This window comes from Malaya genurostris, chromosome 2, assembly GCF_030247185.1.
Source record: "Malaya genurostris strain Urasoe2022 chromosome 2, Malgen_1.1, whole genome shotgun sequence".
NCBI lineage: Eukaryota > Metazoa > Arthropoda > Insecta > Diptera > Culicidae > Malaya > Malaya genurostris.
This window is the reverse complement of record NC_080571.1, coordinates 243322983-243342398: the sequence shown is the minus strand read 5'-3', so window position 1 is coordinate 243342398 and position 19416 is coordinate 243322983. Positions and strand designations below refer to the sequence as shown.

General features: G+C 36.3%; 1 protein-coding gene across 1 annotated transcript; it reads left to right on the top strand.

Annotated features, from left to right (window-relative positions):
• Positions 1–3087: 3087 nt before the first annotated feature.
• Positions 3088–15148, top strand: LOC131428408 (neuroendocrine protein 7B2). Its single transcript, XM_058592355.1, has 3 exons — positions 3088–3220; positions 4104–4810; positions 13623–15148. Exons 2-3 carry the CDS (start codon positions 4142–4144, stop codon positions 13692–13694), a joined length of 741 nt encoding a protein of 246 aa, XP_058448338.1. The 5' UTR covers positions 3088–3220; positions 4104–4141; the 3' UTR covers positions 13695–15148.
• The last annotated feature ends 4268 nt before the right edge of the window (positions 15149–19416 follow it).

The window sequence follows — 19416 nt, the reverse complement described above, 5'->3', positions numbered from 1 at the left end:
ATATGTGTAAACGAATTAATTTTTAGTAGATCAGAAAATCTCTTTTCAAGGGTCTAATTTGTATAAAAAGGTTTTTTTCATTTCTTTTATTTGGTAGATAATTTCCGAAAATTTACAATTAAATATGATTTCGGGCATACCTTATGATCAAAAAAGAATTTTATTACAAAACGCAAAATTTCAATTTTTAATAAATTTCTTTATTATCGCCTTCAAAGTACTCTCCTCCTGCGGCAATACATGCATAAGGATAAATTTTTTTAAATATTACCATTTAATTCTGTTATAAGTTATAACTTATAACTTATAACTTATAACTTATAACTTATAACAGAATTAAATGGTAATATTTAAAAAAAAATTATCCTTGTAAAATCATTCTGTTCAAACACTCAAACGAAAAGTTAATGAATACATGCATGCCAACGCTTGATCCAATTTTCCATACAAGTTTTATAGGCCGCCGAAGGTATGGCCTTTAGTTCACGCAACGAATTCTCTTTTATGGTCTCTATGGTCTCAAAACGCGTTCCCCTCAATGGCAATTTGAGTCTGGGGAAGAGGAAAAAGTCACACGGGGCCATATCTGGAGAGTACGGTGCTTGGTTGATGATATTGGTTGAGTTTTTGGCCAAAAACTGCGACACAACCAACGCTGTGTGAGTCGGCGCATTATCGTGGTGTAAAATCCATTAGTTTTCCTTCCATAAGTCTGGCCTTTTTTGCGAATGGCCTCACGCAAACGACGCATAACGGCCAAATAATATTCCTTATTAACCGTTTGACCGCCCGGAAGGAATTTATAGTGCACCACACCACGAATATCGAAAAAAACAGATGTTGTTGGGCGGCCAGGGTCTCATCATGATCCAAGCTTGTACGACCACCTTTGAAGCGTACATACCATTCGTATGCCTGTGTTTTTCCTAGACACGATTCACCAAAGGCCTTTTCTAACATTCTCAACGTTTCGGAATACTAAAATCCATTTGCAACACAAAATTTGATGCACGCACGTTATTCTAAATTTTCATCCATTATAAAAATCGCCACACGAAAATTTTTCAACTTCTTTGTATAGACGCCAAGCAAAAACTAATCGTACGATATGCGTCAAAATTTGACAGAATGTGTATGAAAGTGTTTCCAACGCTGAGAGAATAAAAGTTTACCGATTGGACAAGCGCGGGAATTTTAAAATGAAAATTCCGGTTCTTTTTTTATCATAAGGTATGACCGCCACGCCTATTTTTCACAAAGGTCATTCTGGAGGTAGCTGGTTTATCCACATAAACCAATGATCTCACGTATCTTCACAAAAAATAATCGAGTGGCGTCAAGAACGTGCATCCAAAATGTGCAGGGATGAGGTGTTTGAAAGGTCGGCCTAAGAATATTGAATACTGAAACAGAGAATGTAATGAGATATATTTTTCAATAGCGATACAAGTTGCCATTACATATGATTTAGAGCTGAGTATGTAAATTGTCAAAAACTTTTAGCAAGGATCAAAAGCTGATTGGTTCACGAAACGCGTTTTTCCACTTATAAAGAATTGCTGGAAGCAAAATTTTCGAACTGAGCTTAGGAGACCCATAGTGTTATATACCATTTGACTCAGCTCGACGAGATCGGAAAATGTCCGTGTGAGTATCTTGCAACGATTTATTTACGGTATAAGTGACGTAACTAAAAAAGCGTCGTTTTTAAGGCTCAATTTTCTCCTAGATGACTTTGCCGATTTTAACAAATTTAGGCTCGTTGAAAAGCTGTTATTGAGTCATCGATCAAGCTCGAAGATCAAAAAGCTGTGACTTCTGATTCCGGATATATAATGGTATAAGTGACGTAACCGGCAAAACGCGTTGTTTTTTTTACCGCTCAATTTTGTTGGAGATGGCTGAACCCATTTCAACAAGATTAGGTTCGTTTGAAATCTACTACTGTATCATTGATTAACTTTAAGGCTCAAATGGCTGTCACTTCTGGTTCCGGAAATAAAATGGTAAAAGTGACGTAATTGATTAACCGCACATTTTTCATCGGCTGAACATTTCCGGCTCGAGAGTTGTTATGTTATATGGGACAACAAATCCCAGTGTTTTTCAATGCAACAAAATTTCTCGGAGATAAAGATCATTTGAAAACTACTATTAGTCTATTTGATAAGCTCACAATACTAATGACCGAGGATAAAATCCAACAAATGTTTTAACGAGACTATTTAACTGAAGAGAGAAAGGAATTATCACACCACTAGGCAGATTAGGAAGGGTTGTTGGTGATGAATGTGAATTTCTTTCCATTTATTCACTATACCTAATATTTTACGCGATGTTGGAGTCGTTGTTTCTGGTTTGACAAATGACAGTGTTTTATTGTTAGTATTTTGTGTACGAGTTTCTGCAAGATTCTCTTCGAGTTAAGGATGACACGGAATTAAAACGATCATCATCTGAGTGTACTGCAGCCGATGAACTACGTTCGAAGCGTTCAAAGACACAACAGTCAGCTGGGAAGGTTATGGCTTCAGTATTTCGGGATGCACATGATATAATCTCCATCGATTATCTTGAGAAATAAACAACAATCACTAGCCAATACTACAGAGTATTGATAGATCGTTTGAATGCAAAATGTGTCGAAGAAAAACCCGCTGTTTCACCAAGACAATGCAGCGATTCACCAGTCGATGGTTAAATTGAACGAATTACAACACTTCGAATCGCTTCTTCTTCCACCGTATAGTCCAGATCTGGCTCCCAGTGACTACTGCCTATTCGCTAATCTCATAAAAGTGCTCGCCGGTAAGAAATTTAACTCAAATTCTTCATTGGTTAACTGCTATCAACAATTGCTAAATGTGAAGTCTATTTTGAGGCAAAATACAAATCTTAATATAAATAATTGAATTGCTTTTGAAATAGATCACATTGAGGAATAAAATTTTTGACAAAAAACGTGTGTTTTTTTAGTTAGGGCGTAAGGGATAAATACACACAGGCATTTTAGAATCTCTGGTAATGCTGGTGTTTTCCGACGGCGCCGGCGCGCACGCCATTGTCGAAAGCTTCGTACCGTTTCCATTATTTCCATGTTTTTCTGTGTGCCGATTTCGGAAAAGCTTCCTTCGTTCGTTTTAAGACTGAATGCCAACGCATTAGCAGTCTCTTTTCGATACTTCAGTAAGTCACAGCTAGCTCTACGGATACGTTAAAGGTCAGTTAGTGCTGTGGTTGTAAATGTTCCTTGAGTTATTAGACCGAAAGTTTACCAAGTGAATCTTATATGGACAATGTCTAGCATTTGTTATGATGTCATGTTCGCTGTGAAGAATTGTGCACTTGTAATTTTTTTTTATTGGAAGCTAAAGTTCTTCCAATAGATGCTGAATTTCGGTAGCCTGTGAATCAGCTACGAAAACAGATGACACTTTCCCAATTTTGATAGAGTTGAGATTTGTCAACCATATCGATCGGTTTGTTGGCTGACGTGGAAGCAGAAATGTAATCTGAGGTTGATTATTTTGTGTTATTATTCGATTTGAATCCAAGGTGCGGGTATCATTCTCGAAACCAAACATTCAGAATAACCCAGATAGAGAATGTTGAGACGTGACTTCGTCTGTGACAATGCAATTTCTCATCTTCATCTGGATGAATGAGCTGCATACGTCATCACGTTGTACATACCACTGATTACAACAACTGGCAACATAAAACTATGGCAGTCAGTTCATTATAGGTTGTTTGGTGCATGGATTACTGGATAGATCACTTGCAGAAGTATACCTTCATGCGTTGCATTGAACAGATGGATATCATGTTAATTTTTTTCAAGTGTATTCCCCTTCACATGTCAATTTGTTGTAGATGTCAAAAGGGGCTAGAGGTCAACAAAAAAAATCTCTTGATTGTAGCTTTTGCGCATAACGTTCTCCCATTGATGGTACTTGACTGCTGAAAAGTATGTTTTTTTTTCATTCATAAGCTTGTACTTGTAAACGTCATCATTGGGGGAAGCCGAATTAACAATATAAACATTATTTTTATGATTTATGATTAGAACTTTTAAATAAGGATTCCATTTTTCCCTTTTCCAGCCCTAACACAGGTGCCTTCCGCGTGAAAGCACCCTTAAATGTATTTCTTTTTTGTTTTTGCCTCGCTGATGGTTGTCAGCACCCAGCCGGTGCTGGCATACCTATCAGCGGGCTCAAAGGATCAGCTACTGTCGGACGTCTTGTTGCGTGAGATCGTTGATCGCATGGGAAAGGACATAGCAGAAGCAGCCGATTCTTACGTGGATCCTATGGATGAGTTTCCCGGTCGCTTGGCGATGATGGCTCGAGCTACCAAGGATCTGGAATCTGAGCAACTGGACTACGAGGGACTACTGGATGGTAATCCGAACCCGTCTCCACGAGACCAAGAATACCTGCAGCACAGTTCTCTCTGGGGTCATCAGTACGTATCAGGTGGAACGGGAGAGGGACCTCACCGTCAGAAACCACAGGTGAAGACAGACGCCAGCCTACCGGCATACTGCAATCCGCCAAATCCCTGTCCAGTTGGATACACGGAAGAGCAAGGTTGTACGTTAGATTTCGAGAATACTGCTGCGTTCAGTCGCGAATATCAGGCCGCTCAGGATTGTATGTGCGACGCTGAGCATATGTTCAACTGCCCTTCCCAGCAGCAGAGTGAACCCAGCTCACAAATGGATTCAGACTTGGAGAGCTTTATTGCCAGACAGTTCCATACACAGGAGCATAAAAATTTGGTGGCAAAGAAATATCACGCTAAGAAGGTGAGTGCAAGCTCAAGCTCAGTTTGCTTACAATATCCGGTTATCTATAATATTACCGTAAGATTATGTTCAATTAAAAAAAACTACATTATTCATTTTTTTTCAAATATTGTGTTTGCCTTTTCTATACCCGGGTAGGTGTAAATAGCAAACAAAAGTCAAAATAATAACAAATTTTACCATCATATCTTGGTTTGATGTCTCTGTGTTGTCAGAGTGATACTTGATATTTTCGTGATATTTCATCAAGGGATCAAGACATTGTACAATATCTGTTCAACATCAAAATTAGTTATAATATCTTATTTCGTTATTGATGAGCTATTTCAATTTCATTAAGTAAATTGACCCAGTAGTTTTATTTTCAAATAAAATACCATTTAATAAACTGCATCAGAATCAGATAAGGGAAATACTTAAGATATTACTCTATTCTAAATGCTAGAATATAAAATAATGAACAAATTCATCTTCTATAAATATTTTGTTCTTGGTTTGATATTACAATGACAGAATTTTTTATTTTGTTGCTATTTTCTCATGCAGACTTTGTTATGATTTTTGATATTTTAACTCTTATTTCAAACTAAATAATGTTAATTTCTACCATTGAGATGTTTGATTTTAATGACAGAATTTGGTATTGGTTTGCAAATCACTTCTACCCGGGTATAGAAAGGTTTACTGAGAATTTGTAAACTTACGAATTGTGAGCTTTGCCCTTGCGGAGCTCATAACTCCCTGTCACAGTTAGACTGAAGAATTGAAGGCATAGACTGAAAATATCGATAGTCCCACTACAAAAGGGCCTATCTGCGAATGAGAGCCTCTCTTCTTTTACTATCTCTTTTGTTCATTAGAGCTATTACAGCAATTTCTCGAAAGTTTCCAATATAAATCAAAAGCTTGTGGTTTTACCTTGACAGTTTTACGAAGAGTAAGGCGTCAAGTATCAATTCAGTGCGGTAAACCGCGAAGGAAAAAGTAAACAAAGAGAAACTGTCATTTGCATCTAGCCCCTTTTGTCGTGGGTCTGTCGATATGTCTATTACTTGGCATATTTGCTGCATAGCCGGTCTTCGTCGAGTGTTCATATTCTTCATATTATATAATTTCCATTGGAGCTGAAGTCATCACTAGTAAAATCATTCCTATATATTAGCTCTCATACAATACTTTTTTGTTTATAGTGTTATTTTATCACGCTGCCTAGTGTTGTGTGATATCCGACATAATCTTTCCTTTTTTTCATGAACACTCTCGATTATGGGTCGTTTGTTGGTTCTGCAAAGCATATCGCATTCGGTAAGGCTTCTCGAAATGGTTACGCATTTCACTCCAGTATCCGAGATTCAAATGTAGGATGAAGTTAATATTGTATCTTCATCCTACGAGACAGGACCTCATAAGATGGGTGACGCGGATTTGGTTCCACCCGTCGTTGAAATTTCGGATGCTGGAAATTGTTAGTCATAAACTCTCTCGGACGACACTGCTGCATTGCGTGATGCACCGAAAAGTAAAAATTACCCGGACAATCTAGTATTATTGGGAATGAATAGGCTGATGAGTTAGCTAGAGCTGGTACCATGAATGAAGGACTATTCACACATATCCGATCCGGTTCAGTGCCAGCACGACACCGTGCACGGACACTGATATTATTTCATTCGTTTTCTATGCCCGCATTCACTCCTATCTGGCACAGTGACGTTTAGGTGCAGCTCGCCATCAGTGTAGCGTCCGTCCGCCAAACTCAAATTCGTCGTCGCCGATATTTTTTTATTTTCACTGAAGTCGGCCTGTCACTGCCTTTGCTGTGCCGGAACGGAAACGGAACGGAAGGATTCCGACAAAAAAAGAACACTGACGGCGCACTGAAGGCACTTTCACTGAACCGTCACGGAACTGAATCGGAATAGTCCTTGAAGGAACCAGTTTAATAACTGTCAACAAGTTATCCAAGTAGCACATGTAACTTGTTCATAAAAAAATAAAATAAGATGCAGATGCTGCATAATGGTCGCATGACAAACACGACGAAACAAGTCATATTATGATGGTGACAATGGAGTCAAAATAATATTGAGAATTGACATCTCATCATATTAAGTTACAATAAGTTCCAACGTGAAGATTGCATCGATTTTTGTCGGTATTTGCTTATAATATTATGTGACATTACTTCTAATGGTTCTATATTTGTGAGTCTGTGTAACTCATTTGTACTAAACCAGGGAGGCCGCTTCAAAATCATTTTCAGAATTTTATTCTTAATCCTTTGAAGCGTTTTCTTCCTGGTGGAACAACAACTTGACCAAATTGGTACTGCATGAAGCATGGCTGGTCTGAAAATTTGTTTATAAATTAACAATTTGTTTTTTAGACAGAGCTTAGAATTTCTGTTTATACGAGGATATAAACATTTAATATATTTATTACACTTTGCCTGGATTCCTTCAATGTGATCCTTGAAGGTGAGTTTTTTTATCATACGTTAAACCTAAGTATTTAGCTTGATCAGGCCATGGCAATTCCAAGCCATTCAAATTGAGAATGAGATTATTGTTTAGTTTAAGAAAAAAAGCTCTTGGCTTATGAGGAAAGATAATTAATTGTGTTTTTGCTGCGTTTGGTTTAATTTTCCATTTTGACAGATAATCACTGAAAATATTTAAACTTCTTTGTAGGCGACTGCAGATCACTCTTATGGCGTTTTTCATTGAAAAACACTGGTGGCGTGGATTGCTCTGGTTTTGCACTTTCGAGCAGAAATCGCAATGAAACACCGTCAGAATGTTGCATTTCTGCTCGAAAGTGCAAAATCAGAGCAATCCACGCCACCAGTGTTTTTCAATGAAAAACGGCATTAGATTTCTACCTAACAGACTTGTGTCGTCACAGAATAGCGATTTCTGACAACCAACGGGTAGATTTGGAAGATCAGAAGTGAAAATATTATACAAGATTGGAGCTACGCTCGACCCCTTTGATACACCGGCTCGTACGGGAAGCAATTCAGATTTACAATTCTGATAGCTAACCTGAAGAGTACGATCAATTAAATAATTTTGAATCATTTTGATCAAATAAATAGGAAACTGGAAATCAGACATTTTTGCTATTAAACCTTTGTGCCAAACACTGTCGAATGCTTTTTCTATGTCTAGAAAAGCAACTCCAGTGAATAACCCAGAAGATTTATTTGCTTTTATCATGTTCGTTACTCTGACAAGTTGATGAGTAGTTGAATGTTCATGACGAAATCCAAACTGCTCTGGTAAAAAAGTTGAATTCTCATTTATATGAGACATCATTCTCAACAAGATAATTTTTTCAAAAAGTTTACTGATAGAAGAAAGTAAGCTAATTGGTCGATAACTTGATGTTTCTGCTGGATTTTTATCAGGTTTCAGGATAGGAATTACTTTAGCGTTTTTCCATCTTTTTGGGAAGTAAGCTAATGAAAAACACTTGTTGAAAATTTTAACCAGGAGTCTCAAGGCAACATCGGGAAGATTTTTAATAAGAGTTTTAAAAATTCCATCATTACCAGGAGCCTTCATGTTTTTGAGTTTCCTAATAATTGATTTAATTTCATCAAAATTCGTCTCAATAATGTCATCGTGTGATAACACTTGTGTTGAAATATGCTCATATTTCAGTGAGACTTCATTTTCAATAGGACTCACAACGTTCAAATTAAAATTGTGGAAACTCTCGAACTGCTGAGCAAGTTTTTGAGCTTTTTCGCCATTTGTAAAAAGTATTTGATTTCCTTCCTTGAGAGCAGGAATTAGTTTCTGAGGTTTCTTAAGAACCTTAGAAAGTTTCCAGAAAGGTTTAGAATATAATTTAATTTGTTCAACTTCTTTAGCGAAATTTTCATTTCGCAAAAGAGTAAATCTATGTTTAATTTCTTTTTGTAAATCCTTAACTATGTTTTTCATAGCAGGATCACGAGAACGTTGATATTGTCGTCGACGAACATTCTTCAACCGAAGATTGTCATCGATGATAGGAGAATTTAATTTAGTTGGAGCTTTGGGAACTGAATGATTTCTAGCTTCGATAATGTAATGATTCAAATTATCAATTGCTGAGTCGATGTCCGCAGAATTTTCTAAAATTGTTTCATGATCCACATGATTTTCAATGTGAGATCTGTAATCCAACCAATTAGCTCTATGATAGTTGAATATAGAACTAATTGGATTAATTATAGCTTCGTTGGAAAGTCTGAATGTTACAGGAAGATGATCTGAGTCAAAGTCAGCATGTGTAATCGGTTCAGTACAAATGTAACTTTGATCCGTTAGAACCAGATCAATTGTAGACGGGTTTTTCACGGAAGAGAAACAAGTAGGATTACTGAGATGAAGAACTGTGAAGTAACCAGCTGAGAGTTGATTATGAAGTATTTTACCATTACTGTTATTTTGCCTACAATTCCACTGGACATGCTTAGCATTTAAGTCCCCTATTACGAAAAATTTCGGTCGATATCTTGTGAGTTTTGCGAATCGCCTTTAAAGAAATTTATTTGTTCGCCGGTGCATTGGAATGGCAAATATGCTCCAGCGATGAAATAAATTCCATGAATGGTTTCAACTTCGATTCCCAAGCTTTCAATAACTTTAGTATTGAAAGAAGGTAAAATTGGATGTTTAATTTGCCGTTGGACAAAAATGGCAACTCCACCACCCATTCCAGTAAACCTGTCAAATCGATGAACCACATAATGTGGATTACTTTTCAATTTGACATTTGGTTTAAGAAAAGTTTCTGTCACAATGGCAATATGGATTTTGTGAACTTTGAGAAAATTATAAAATTCATCTTCACTCGATTTCAAAGATCGAGCATTCCAATTTAAAATATTCAAATAATTATTAAACATCACTGTTAAATTTTAAATTCATTATAATATTATTTGCAAATTGCCATCCGATTTGAAATGCTTCAAAAATTGACTTTTGCAGATCAATATTTACTTTTGAAGTCGATATTTCTTTCGATTATTTAGTTATTTTTTAGATTGCTTGCATGCTACCCACTTAAAAAAATTACACACTCCATTAAATTGATTAAAAACTGCTGATTTCCTAAACGCGTTTACCAACAAAAATAGGTTCTATATTCATTTGTCATAAAATACAGAAAAAGCAGTGTAACAGTCATTTTTCATAAACTTGACACTAATAAATGATTTAAAATCTAACTGATTTTAAGTATTCTATTATTGTTTACTTTTCATTTTTTTAACGAGTCTCCAGCACAGAGTAGATTTTAACTCATTTTAATTTTTTTGAAACCTGAGTAAAAAGGTGGGTGGTTAATATTAGAGAAAAAGCTGTTGTTGTTGCTAACAAGTATAGTTCTGGGGTGTCCTTTGCTAAATCAAGCACGTCTACGTTTCCACATAACTCGGTCCTTGGCTGCTTGTTGCCAGCCACTCAAGGCACGGATGCTTCGTAGATCACCCTTCACTTGATCGATCCCCCTTGTTCGCTGCGCCCCTTTTCTTTTTGTACCAGTCGGATTAGATTCAAGAACCATTTTTACTAGGCTGTCGTCCGACATCCTTATGACATTCCCAGCCCATCGTAGATGTCCGATTTTAGCTGTCCGTACTATGGGCAGAGTTGCCATTTCAAAATCTATGTTTTAACTTGAAAAATCTGTGTACCATCTGTATTGCATATTTTCGATCATAATCTGTGAAAAACTTTTTAAAAATCTGAAATATTCATAAAAATCTATAGAAATCTGTGAATTTTGATAAAATCTGTGTTCTGTGACACAGAATCTGTGTGACAAAAAAGGTCAAAAATCTGTGGTTTTACAGAAAAATCTGTGAAATTGGTAACTCTGACTATGGCTGGTTTTCCTAGCAACTGTTGAAATTCGTGATTCATACGCCGTCTCCACGTTTCGTCTTCCAATTGCACTCCGCCATAGATGGTCATTAGTACTTTTCTCTCGAAAATACTAAGGACACGTTGGTCCTCTGCCAACATATTCGTGGCTATAGAGAACAACCGGTCTAATGATGGTCATTATCGGCGGTCACCAGGACTTTCGGAAGATCGTGCCACCCGTGTCGCTCTTCGAATCACATCTTCCACGTTAATATTGAAAAAGATACAAGAGAGTCCATCACCTTGCCGTAGGTCTCTCCGAGATTCGAAGGGACTCGAGAGTGTTTTAAGATACTCAGACGTAGCACATCACTCTATCCATCGTTGCTTTGTCCAATCGAGTCAGTTTATCCGGGAAACCGTATTCGTGCATGATTTACCATAGCTGTTCTCGATTGATTGTGTCGTATGCCGCTTTGAAGTCAATGAATAGGTGATGCGTGGGTACGTTGTATTCACGACACTTCTGGAGTACTTGTCTTATCGCGAAAATGTGATCCGCAGTGGCGCGGGCTCCAGTATATCCCGCTTGGTACGGCCCTACGAATTTCTTAGTTATTGGTGATAGATTTGGAAGAGTACCTTGTAGGCGTCGTTCAGCAATGTGATTGCGCAGTAATTGCAACAATCTAGCTTATCACCCTTTTTGTAGATGGGACATACCACTCCTGATCTGATGTGACATTCCATCTAATGATTCTATATTTGTGAGTGAACTGACTTAGTACAGGGGAAAGATTCACTTCAAGATCACTTTCAAAAGGCTGCATTTGGTTAAACGGTCCTAAAATGCAAACGATTTCCGGGTAATTGTCATTCCACGGAAACCACTACAATATAGGTATTTTTAGAACAAGCTTGAAGAATAGATTCCGGAAAATGATGTTTGGGGTCGTTGATTGCGACTTCCGGTCTATAGAAATGCCTTGAAAATCATTACAATTTTCTTAACTCCCGTATTTTCCAAACGGATATGATTGAGGAATCCTTCAGGAATCCAATATGGCGACTTCCGTTTTTTTTATATTCCTTGAAAACCCTGACAATATGGGTATTCTCGGAACGGATTTGATTAGTAGTAGGATTGGTAGACAACTTCCGATTAATAGATAATCATTGAAAACTCTTATAATTGGAACACTTTTGGAACGCATTTGATGATTAGATACAAGAAAGCAATATTTGACGTTGTTCCGATATCCAAGATGACGACTTCCAGTTTATCTATATTCCTTGAAAACCCTTGCAAATGGAGATTTATAGGGAATGTGTGAAAACTCACAAGTCAACCGTGTGATTTAACCTGAAAATCTAAAATTGGTCTGCAACAATGCAGCAGATATTTTTTGCGACCGTTCTTAACTAGGACCAGGGATGCCAGGTCATTATTTCAAAAATCTGTGATCAAGCCAAAAACCTGTCTGTGAAAATCTGTGCCCGTTTGCCGGTACCATAATAGCAGATCAAAATTTCAATTTGGTGAGCAAAAAAATAGGGTTCACTACCAACACGCTCTGTACCTTTTTCCTCAATCGCTCTGTACTTTTTGGTGCTAAACTGTGCTCGATTTCAAAAATCTGTGAAAATCTGTGATTTATTCCAGAATCTGTGATCATTTTCAGAAATCTGTGAAAATCTGTGTCATTTTTAAAATCTGTGCAGAAAATTGAAAATCTGTGAAACACAGATTAATCTGCGAACCTGGCATCTCTGACTAGGACGTATGTAAACATAATTTTGACTGCGAGGAGGATCCATTCTGTATTTTATTATATTGGTAAAAGAGAGCAGATATCGACGACCTTGCCAGTATTACTTTTCTATTGAAGAAAAAACAAACAGAACACAATGAATTAAATGTATGAATTAATATCGAGCCTCCCGACAGCTGTCCGGAATTTTACGAATTTTTAAAGTAATTTCGTATCTTAGTAAGAAGCACATATTAATACAAAACGCTATCAAATTGCAACGTATTCTCGGTAGCCGGCTACCCTGAGCAAAAAACAAACCCATGAAAATATTATTTGAAAACTTACTAAAATTTGCTAGTTGATAACCAAATAGAATCGTTCAACTTGAGGACTTCTTTAGTCAAAGCTCTATCTACTTATTTCCATTCCAGCGTCAAGGTTAAGATTTCATATCCGGATATCATATGTTTCATTGAAATACAGGAACATTCTAAAAATTTTAAAACGTTCCGTTTTTATATATTCCCGTTCTATGTTCAGATAAATGAGGCTTCCCGAAATGTAAAATGTAATTTTGTCATGTTTCCCAGGATTGGCAGCTTAAAATGTTCAATAGTTTTGGAAAAAAGATATTTTTTTGTAGACTTAAATGAGTGCGGTGAATATTTGCTTGTCATTGGGCCGTATGAATAAAATGTAGTAAAGTCTGTTGTTTGTAGTATCTTCTCAAAAACATAGTCCACAGAGTAAAACACGTTTGGTATGAATAAAAAAACAAGTTCGAACGCCGTATCGACTCGGAACCGGAAAAGCTGGAATAAGTATGCACAAAGCAAGAAAAGTACTTACTGCTGCAAAAATGCCATTTTATTTAATTTTTCTACTTCACTTTATTAGTAAATACACGAGTAGCAACCTACCGAAAAATTGTAGTAAATACTACATGTTCGAACGTTGTTGTGTAGTAAAGTCTCTACTTTTGACAGGAACGTGATCCACATGTAGCATCTACTACTGAAATTCAAGCATGCTACGTTTCATTCATACGGCCCATTGAGTCAAACACTAGTGGTTGAAGGAAATCATACATGAAATTATCACGTATATGTTTCTATAGTTAAGATATATCAATATCTCAGTGAATGTATTGATCACCTCTTCCCAAACCTTAATTATTTTTTGTATCTTTTTCCTCAGAGCTCTAATCCCTTTCTGCGAGGTGAAAAGCTTCCGATCGCTGCCAAAAAAGGCTACAACGTACTGAATTAGGCCTGCTTCGATCTAGCGCAACATCAATGGAACGACAATCGGACCTTCCCTTGTCGATGATAAAACCTCGGCCCACCAAACAAGGACTATGACACTGGAACATCTAGGTAGATATATGATTGTAAATTACGTGCTGAAATTTCAGCAGCTAGTAGTAGCATCGGAATACCCGAAAATTCCAATACAAAGTATTACAACTGAATCGCACCATAGTTCTATAAAGCCCTGCAATTTTTAACCGGATATCCTGATTCTAGAAGATTCCCATTTCATCATGTTTTCCAGCAGTCAATGAAATAATTACAATGTTGGCATACTATCCAAGAGTGTGTAATACATTCATTCGATAATTAATCAAATCAAACCTGTATCATAAGTTAAAATGATGGAGATTAATCTGTTCAACATTCGAAAACCGAAGCTAAGGAAAAGTTAAAAGATCATCATAATGTATTGAGTAGCCCCAAATTCCACTTATTTCAAACGTGTCCAACTGGCCATGTCAATAAGCTATTAAAGCAAACTGAAAACTTCGTTGATTAGGCTTCCATAAAGGTGTACAGGCGGCACAGCCATGATCTGACATTGATAAACAGCTAATATAGCATGCAGATAGCGACACCATCGCAGCGCAGCTTTACGCTGACTAGGCACAAAAGAAGCTCTCCGTTCGATATGAAGAACATTCAATCGTAGACATATCATGGAAAAAGCTTCGTTCAAGAGAGTGATGTGAACCGATATTGCGGCGATGTGCAGAAACACTTTCCCGATTGTTGATGTTTCTTTTTGATATTGTTAAAAAGGCCTTGACAGTGCGAGAAAGGATAAGTACCATTGCCGTGAGTAACAGTCCGGTATCATGATATAAAAAACTTTGAAAAAATAATTAGAATACTTTTTGGGCTGTAGAAAGCTTCGAAAGTTCGATAGTAGGATAAATATACAAAATGAGGCATTTATTTTATCAAAACTCTTAAATCTACATTTAACGTACTTGAAGTACAACAAATTATTTTTATTTCTAACTTACATGAATGAAGTTAAATCATCTTCATTCAGACACAGAGAACAAAGAAAACAGATGAAATATCATCGTAATATATGCAAATTAAAATCAACAGAGTATAACGACCACAACCAAGTCTACAAAATCAGACTAGAAATTTGACTATAACTTCTTCGCGCGAGTATGTATGTTCCAAGAATACTGGCCTATGGTTTGAATTTATCCGACTTGCTCAAAAACATCCTGATGTAGATTAAAACTCAAGGCAAGTCGCCTTAACATCAAATCAAACCATAGGCTAGCTGACGCGAACGTATTAAATGATGAAAATAAATGGAAATCTAACAACTGAATAAATAATACCCTATAAAAGTGTTTTAAATGACATAGTAATAAAAACTATGTAGGAAAAATCTACATAAATCATGACGATTGAAAATAAAAATCAAGTAGACAATATACAGGCAGTCCGAACTAGAAGGCGTCCAAATATAAGGTGTCAAAACTGTATAACAAATTACTGTAAAATACTTGCTACAAAAACATGAATGCTGTTCTCTAAAAAAAATTTAAGTGAAGCAGCAATGCGCCAATGACATCTGACGAGGGCAACCCTAAAGCCGAACTGTTATAATGTAAATTTCACTAATAAGAGCAACAACTACACGCAAAGTTATTAGTGTTTTAAGTACTAATGCAGTAACTTCTCAAAGATTTTTTGTTCAGAACTACACTTTTTTCAAACTAAATCGTATAACAAATCTTTTGGTTCCTCGAAGACCCAAACTAACTGTATTCGCATGTAATTGTTACAAATAAACAAATAAATCTACATTACTCGAATAACAGTTTCGACATTTATTACCGTAAGCATGGAATTATATATATACAACATATTTACTGAATCCTTGTAATGAAGCAAAGTTTTAACTACCAAAGTATTGTATTCTGCAAAATTTAAATGCATAGAAATAAATGCAATGAGTGTCATATTTCTGCAATACAATGTGTTCGTGAATCTTACTGAACTCCATGTGTACTTGAGAGGAATTCGTGGCCCAATCTTTCTCGTAGTTCGTTTTGTTTTGCTCGTTTTGACCCAAAATACTTAGAATTTTTTGCATCACCCAGAATTTTCCACTTTGTCTTTCGTTCGGTACTGCTAGGAATCCAAGTGATACTAGTATTCTTCGCGATTCGTTTTAGACTCAGTCAGTGAATATCAGTTGTTGTCAGTTCAAAACTCTAAGCCTCGAAGTTCATCAGTGATTTTATGTGTCACAGAAATATCGCTATATAGATAATCGAAAGGGAGAAGTCTCCGATGATATTTCTATGCTTTATTTCCACATCGATTCAGTTCGACACCGAAGTAATTCGTGCAAGATTTAATTATTATGTTTTATCAATAAAAAAATCTCTACTGAATAAATTCGTCATTGAATCGAAACTGAGAAATAATCTTTGCTATATTTTCGATGCACATAGGGTGGTCAGTATGGTTGATTACGCTGCACTATTTAGATTAATCTAATATTTTTTAATCAGCTGCATAGCATGCTTTGTGATTGTTTTCTATTGGTGTTTCTATTACCATTATAATATTGCTGCTTCTAATGATGATATTACTTCACCATCACGGTATTGCCGAATAAATTTCGAATACATCACCACTATTGATTCACTTATCGAGAGATTGATATATAACGGTGATGAAAATTCATTTCCCAAAAACCATTTGTTCGAGAATCATATTAGATATTTTCAATGTGCGAACTTTTTTCTTAAATATCATAGAAGAGTACGTTCGATAGTGAACTGTTTACAATTGAATTTTTGCCGTGTGAAGTCAGTTTCAGTGAGAATCGCGTTTGCAAAAAAAATGTACTGAGTTTTTCTGTAGTAAGCTTTCTGATCCATGATTTTGTTGTCTGAAATCACTTCTCAAATATTTCAGTCACGATATTTTTTTTTTGTTTACAGCATTAGGATTATGAGAATTATAAGACCCATACGAGCAGTTCCGGATATTAACAGCAGAAAAGGAGGCAAAATCAGGATCGACTTGTTTCGATTCAGATGGTACTTTATGCAACGGAACTCCTGTACGGAAAACCATCAGTTTTTCACGGAAAGAGAGCCCGATTCGACTCAAGACTAACTGTCAAAAAGGGCGTATTTGATTTTTTCAAGATTTTTTTCATGTCGTAGTAACTCGAAAACTGCTATTTTAGCAAAACAGGTGTCCAACAAGAAGTTGTAGATAATCATTCGTGCTCTCAAAAAAAAAAATTGGAAAAAACTGAATGTTTTTCAAAAATTACATTGTAAAAAATTATGAGTTTTACAGGTGACATAATTCTACAAACGATACAATTCATAACAACTTATCTTTCCGAAAGACGCAATTTTCCACTTGCACATAATGTTACAGGCTCCGAATGTTATTCGGGATATTAAAACATGTACATGTGTGAATATTTCTACGGTTTATCTATCAGCTCAATTTTCTAAAAGGTGGCTCAAGGGGAACTTCTCCTGCACAGAAAAAAATATGAATTTTACTGGTAACATAATTCTACAAACGATACAATTCATAACTACTTAACCTCTCAAATGACACAATATTCCATTCGTACAGTAATTTGCGCTCGGCTAGCAAGTGAGACTGTATGAATTTATATGCACGATTTACCAGCCAAGCAGATATGTGCTTCTGTGGCTCAGTCGACTAACTGGTGTGCTTTGTGTTTGTGTTTCTAATGTTTTTCGGTTCAAGTCGCGTTGTTGCTGTCGATCTTTTGATTTTTATTCCATTCGTTTAAAAGCCATGTAATTTTCAAATCACTCAATTTTACATGTTCTTGAATATAAATTTGTGTGAAATATGACGTTCCATTTATGTGCATCTGATAAGATGTAAAATCACAAGAACTTTTCGAACTAAACGTGGATTACTAAAATCTAAGGGTTGCCCAATCTTCAATTTTTATGTACACTTAAAAAAATGTATTTTACAGGTAACAGAATTCTACGAACGATACAATTCTCAACTACTTAATTTTTTAATTGCGCAATATTCCACTCGCAGTGAAATTTGCACTCGGCTACCAAGTGCCACTGTATGGATTTTTATGCATCAATTATTCAATGAATCCATATGAGCTTTGTGGTTCAGTTGAGTAACTGATGTGCTTGTGATATAATGTTTCTCGGTTCAAGTCGCGCTGCTGCTAACTTTTTTTTGTTTTTTATTTCGTTCGAATTCAAGCCATGTAATTTTCAAATCACATAATTTTACATGTTCTTGAATGAAAATTTGTGTGAAATACGACGCTTCATTCATGTGCATCTTATAAGATGTAAAATCACAAGATTTTTTCGAACTGCTAGGGAAATGGTGCTATTACCTTTCCCTTGCGCACTATGAGGAACAAAACACTACAATTTTGGGGCTTTCTTACTCGTAAATAATACAATAATTGTAATCGTTCATTTGAGGATATTATAAAGCAAAGTTTTATGTTTCTGTAGACGTGTCTACAATCTTGAAAAAAGTAATGTTTTATTTGTTATACTTCAGCAAGCTTAGCTGCGTACTAATCGGCACTATTGGATTGGAATACTGCTAATCTCGGATGGGGAGGCTCAGCAAAAGGAACAGAAACGCTAATACAGATAATTAACAAAGGAAAGCGCACTCTCTTGCCCTCGGTATCTTAGTGCTTAAGCAGTGTTTCGACTCGTGAAGAACGGAAAAGGTCTTCTTAACGCGCATCAAAACTCATTCAGTTTGTAGGTCATATTAGTTTATACATACTTACCTTGACGGTTTCTAGTTTCCAGTTCCGGAAGTAGCGGTCTGAACTCCGAAATGGAACTCATTGTCTCGAAAACACGATTTTTTCGGTTTTCAATAGCTCCAATAATGTTTTTCCTTTTTCGAGGTAGTTCACTAAAATTATACCATGACATTCTCAAAGATTCGACTTCATGACCTCTTCGCCCTATGCGGTTTCCCTAGACCGCTTCGGAGCACTCGTGCCGACGTCAGTCCATTGATGGGCAATCTTTCTGTTCTCTGTCGTATAATAATGGATTTCATCAACAGTTTCCAACCGACACCAAAAGTCCAACCGACTCTAATCACCATAGCCGAAAATGTATCCGAAGTGTGCTAGCGTTCGCCTTTTTAGTCCTCAGTATGCATGTGCAGAATCGAAATCACTACTTCACGGTGTAATCTGAAAGAGCTCAATTCATTCATCTAACTTTTGCCTCGCAAAAATGTTTATCAAAGATCGAGAATCTGTTTGTCTTTCTTATATAGAAAGGTTTCACTGCGAAGACCGACTTTGGAACAGTAGTTAGGAGGGCCGAGTGTCAAATAAATTATAAACTTGCATTCGAGGTGACGATGCAAACTACGTGTAAACTCTGTGGTACTGTGCTAAAGACTGTTCTGAAATATGGGTTCTATTAGTTTAGGTTTTATTAATTTACTTTGCTATTCCGATATCAGTAATAGTAGTCAAAATTTCTGAAACAAAACTTGCATAAAATTACAAGTAGTTACACACTAATGTTTTTCGTTGAATCTCGGTCAAATGATTGACAAGATTTGCGCCGCTGAGTACTCGTCAATCATCTCGGCGAAAGATAAAATTGCAAAGCTATTACCAAAATTGTCAGCAAAAAGTTTACAGTCTGTTC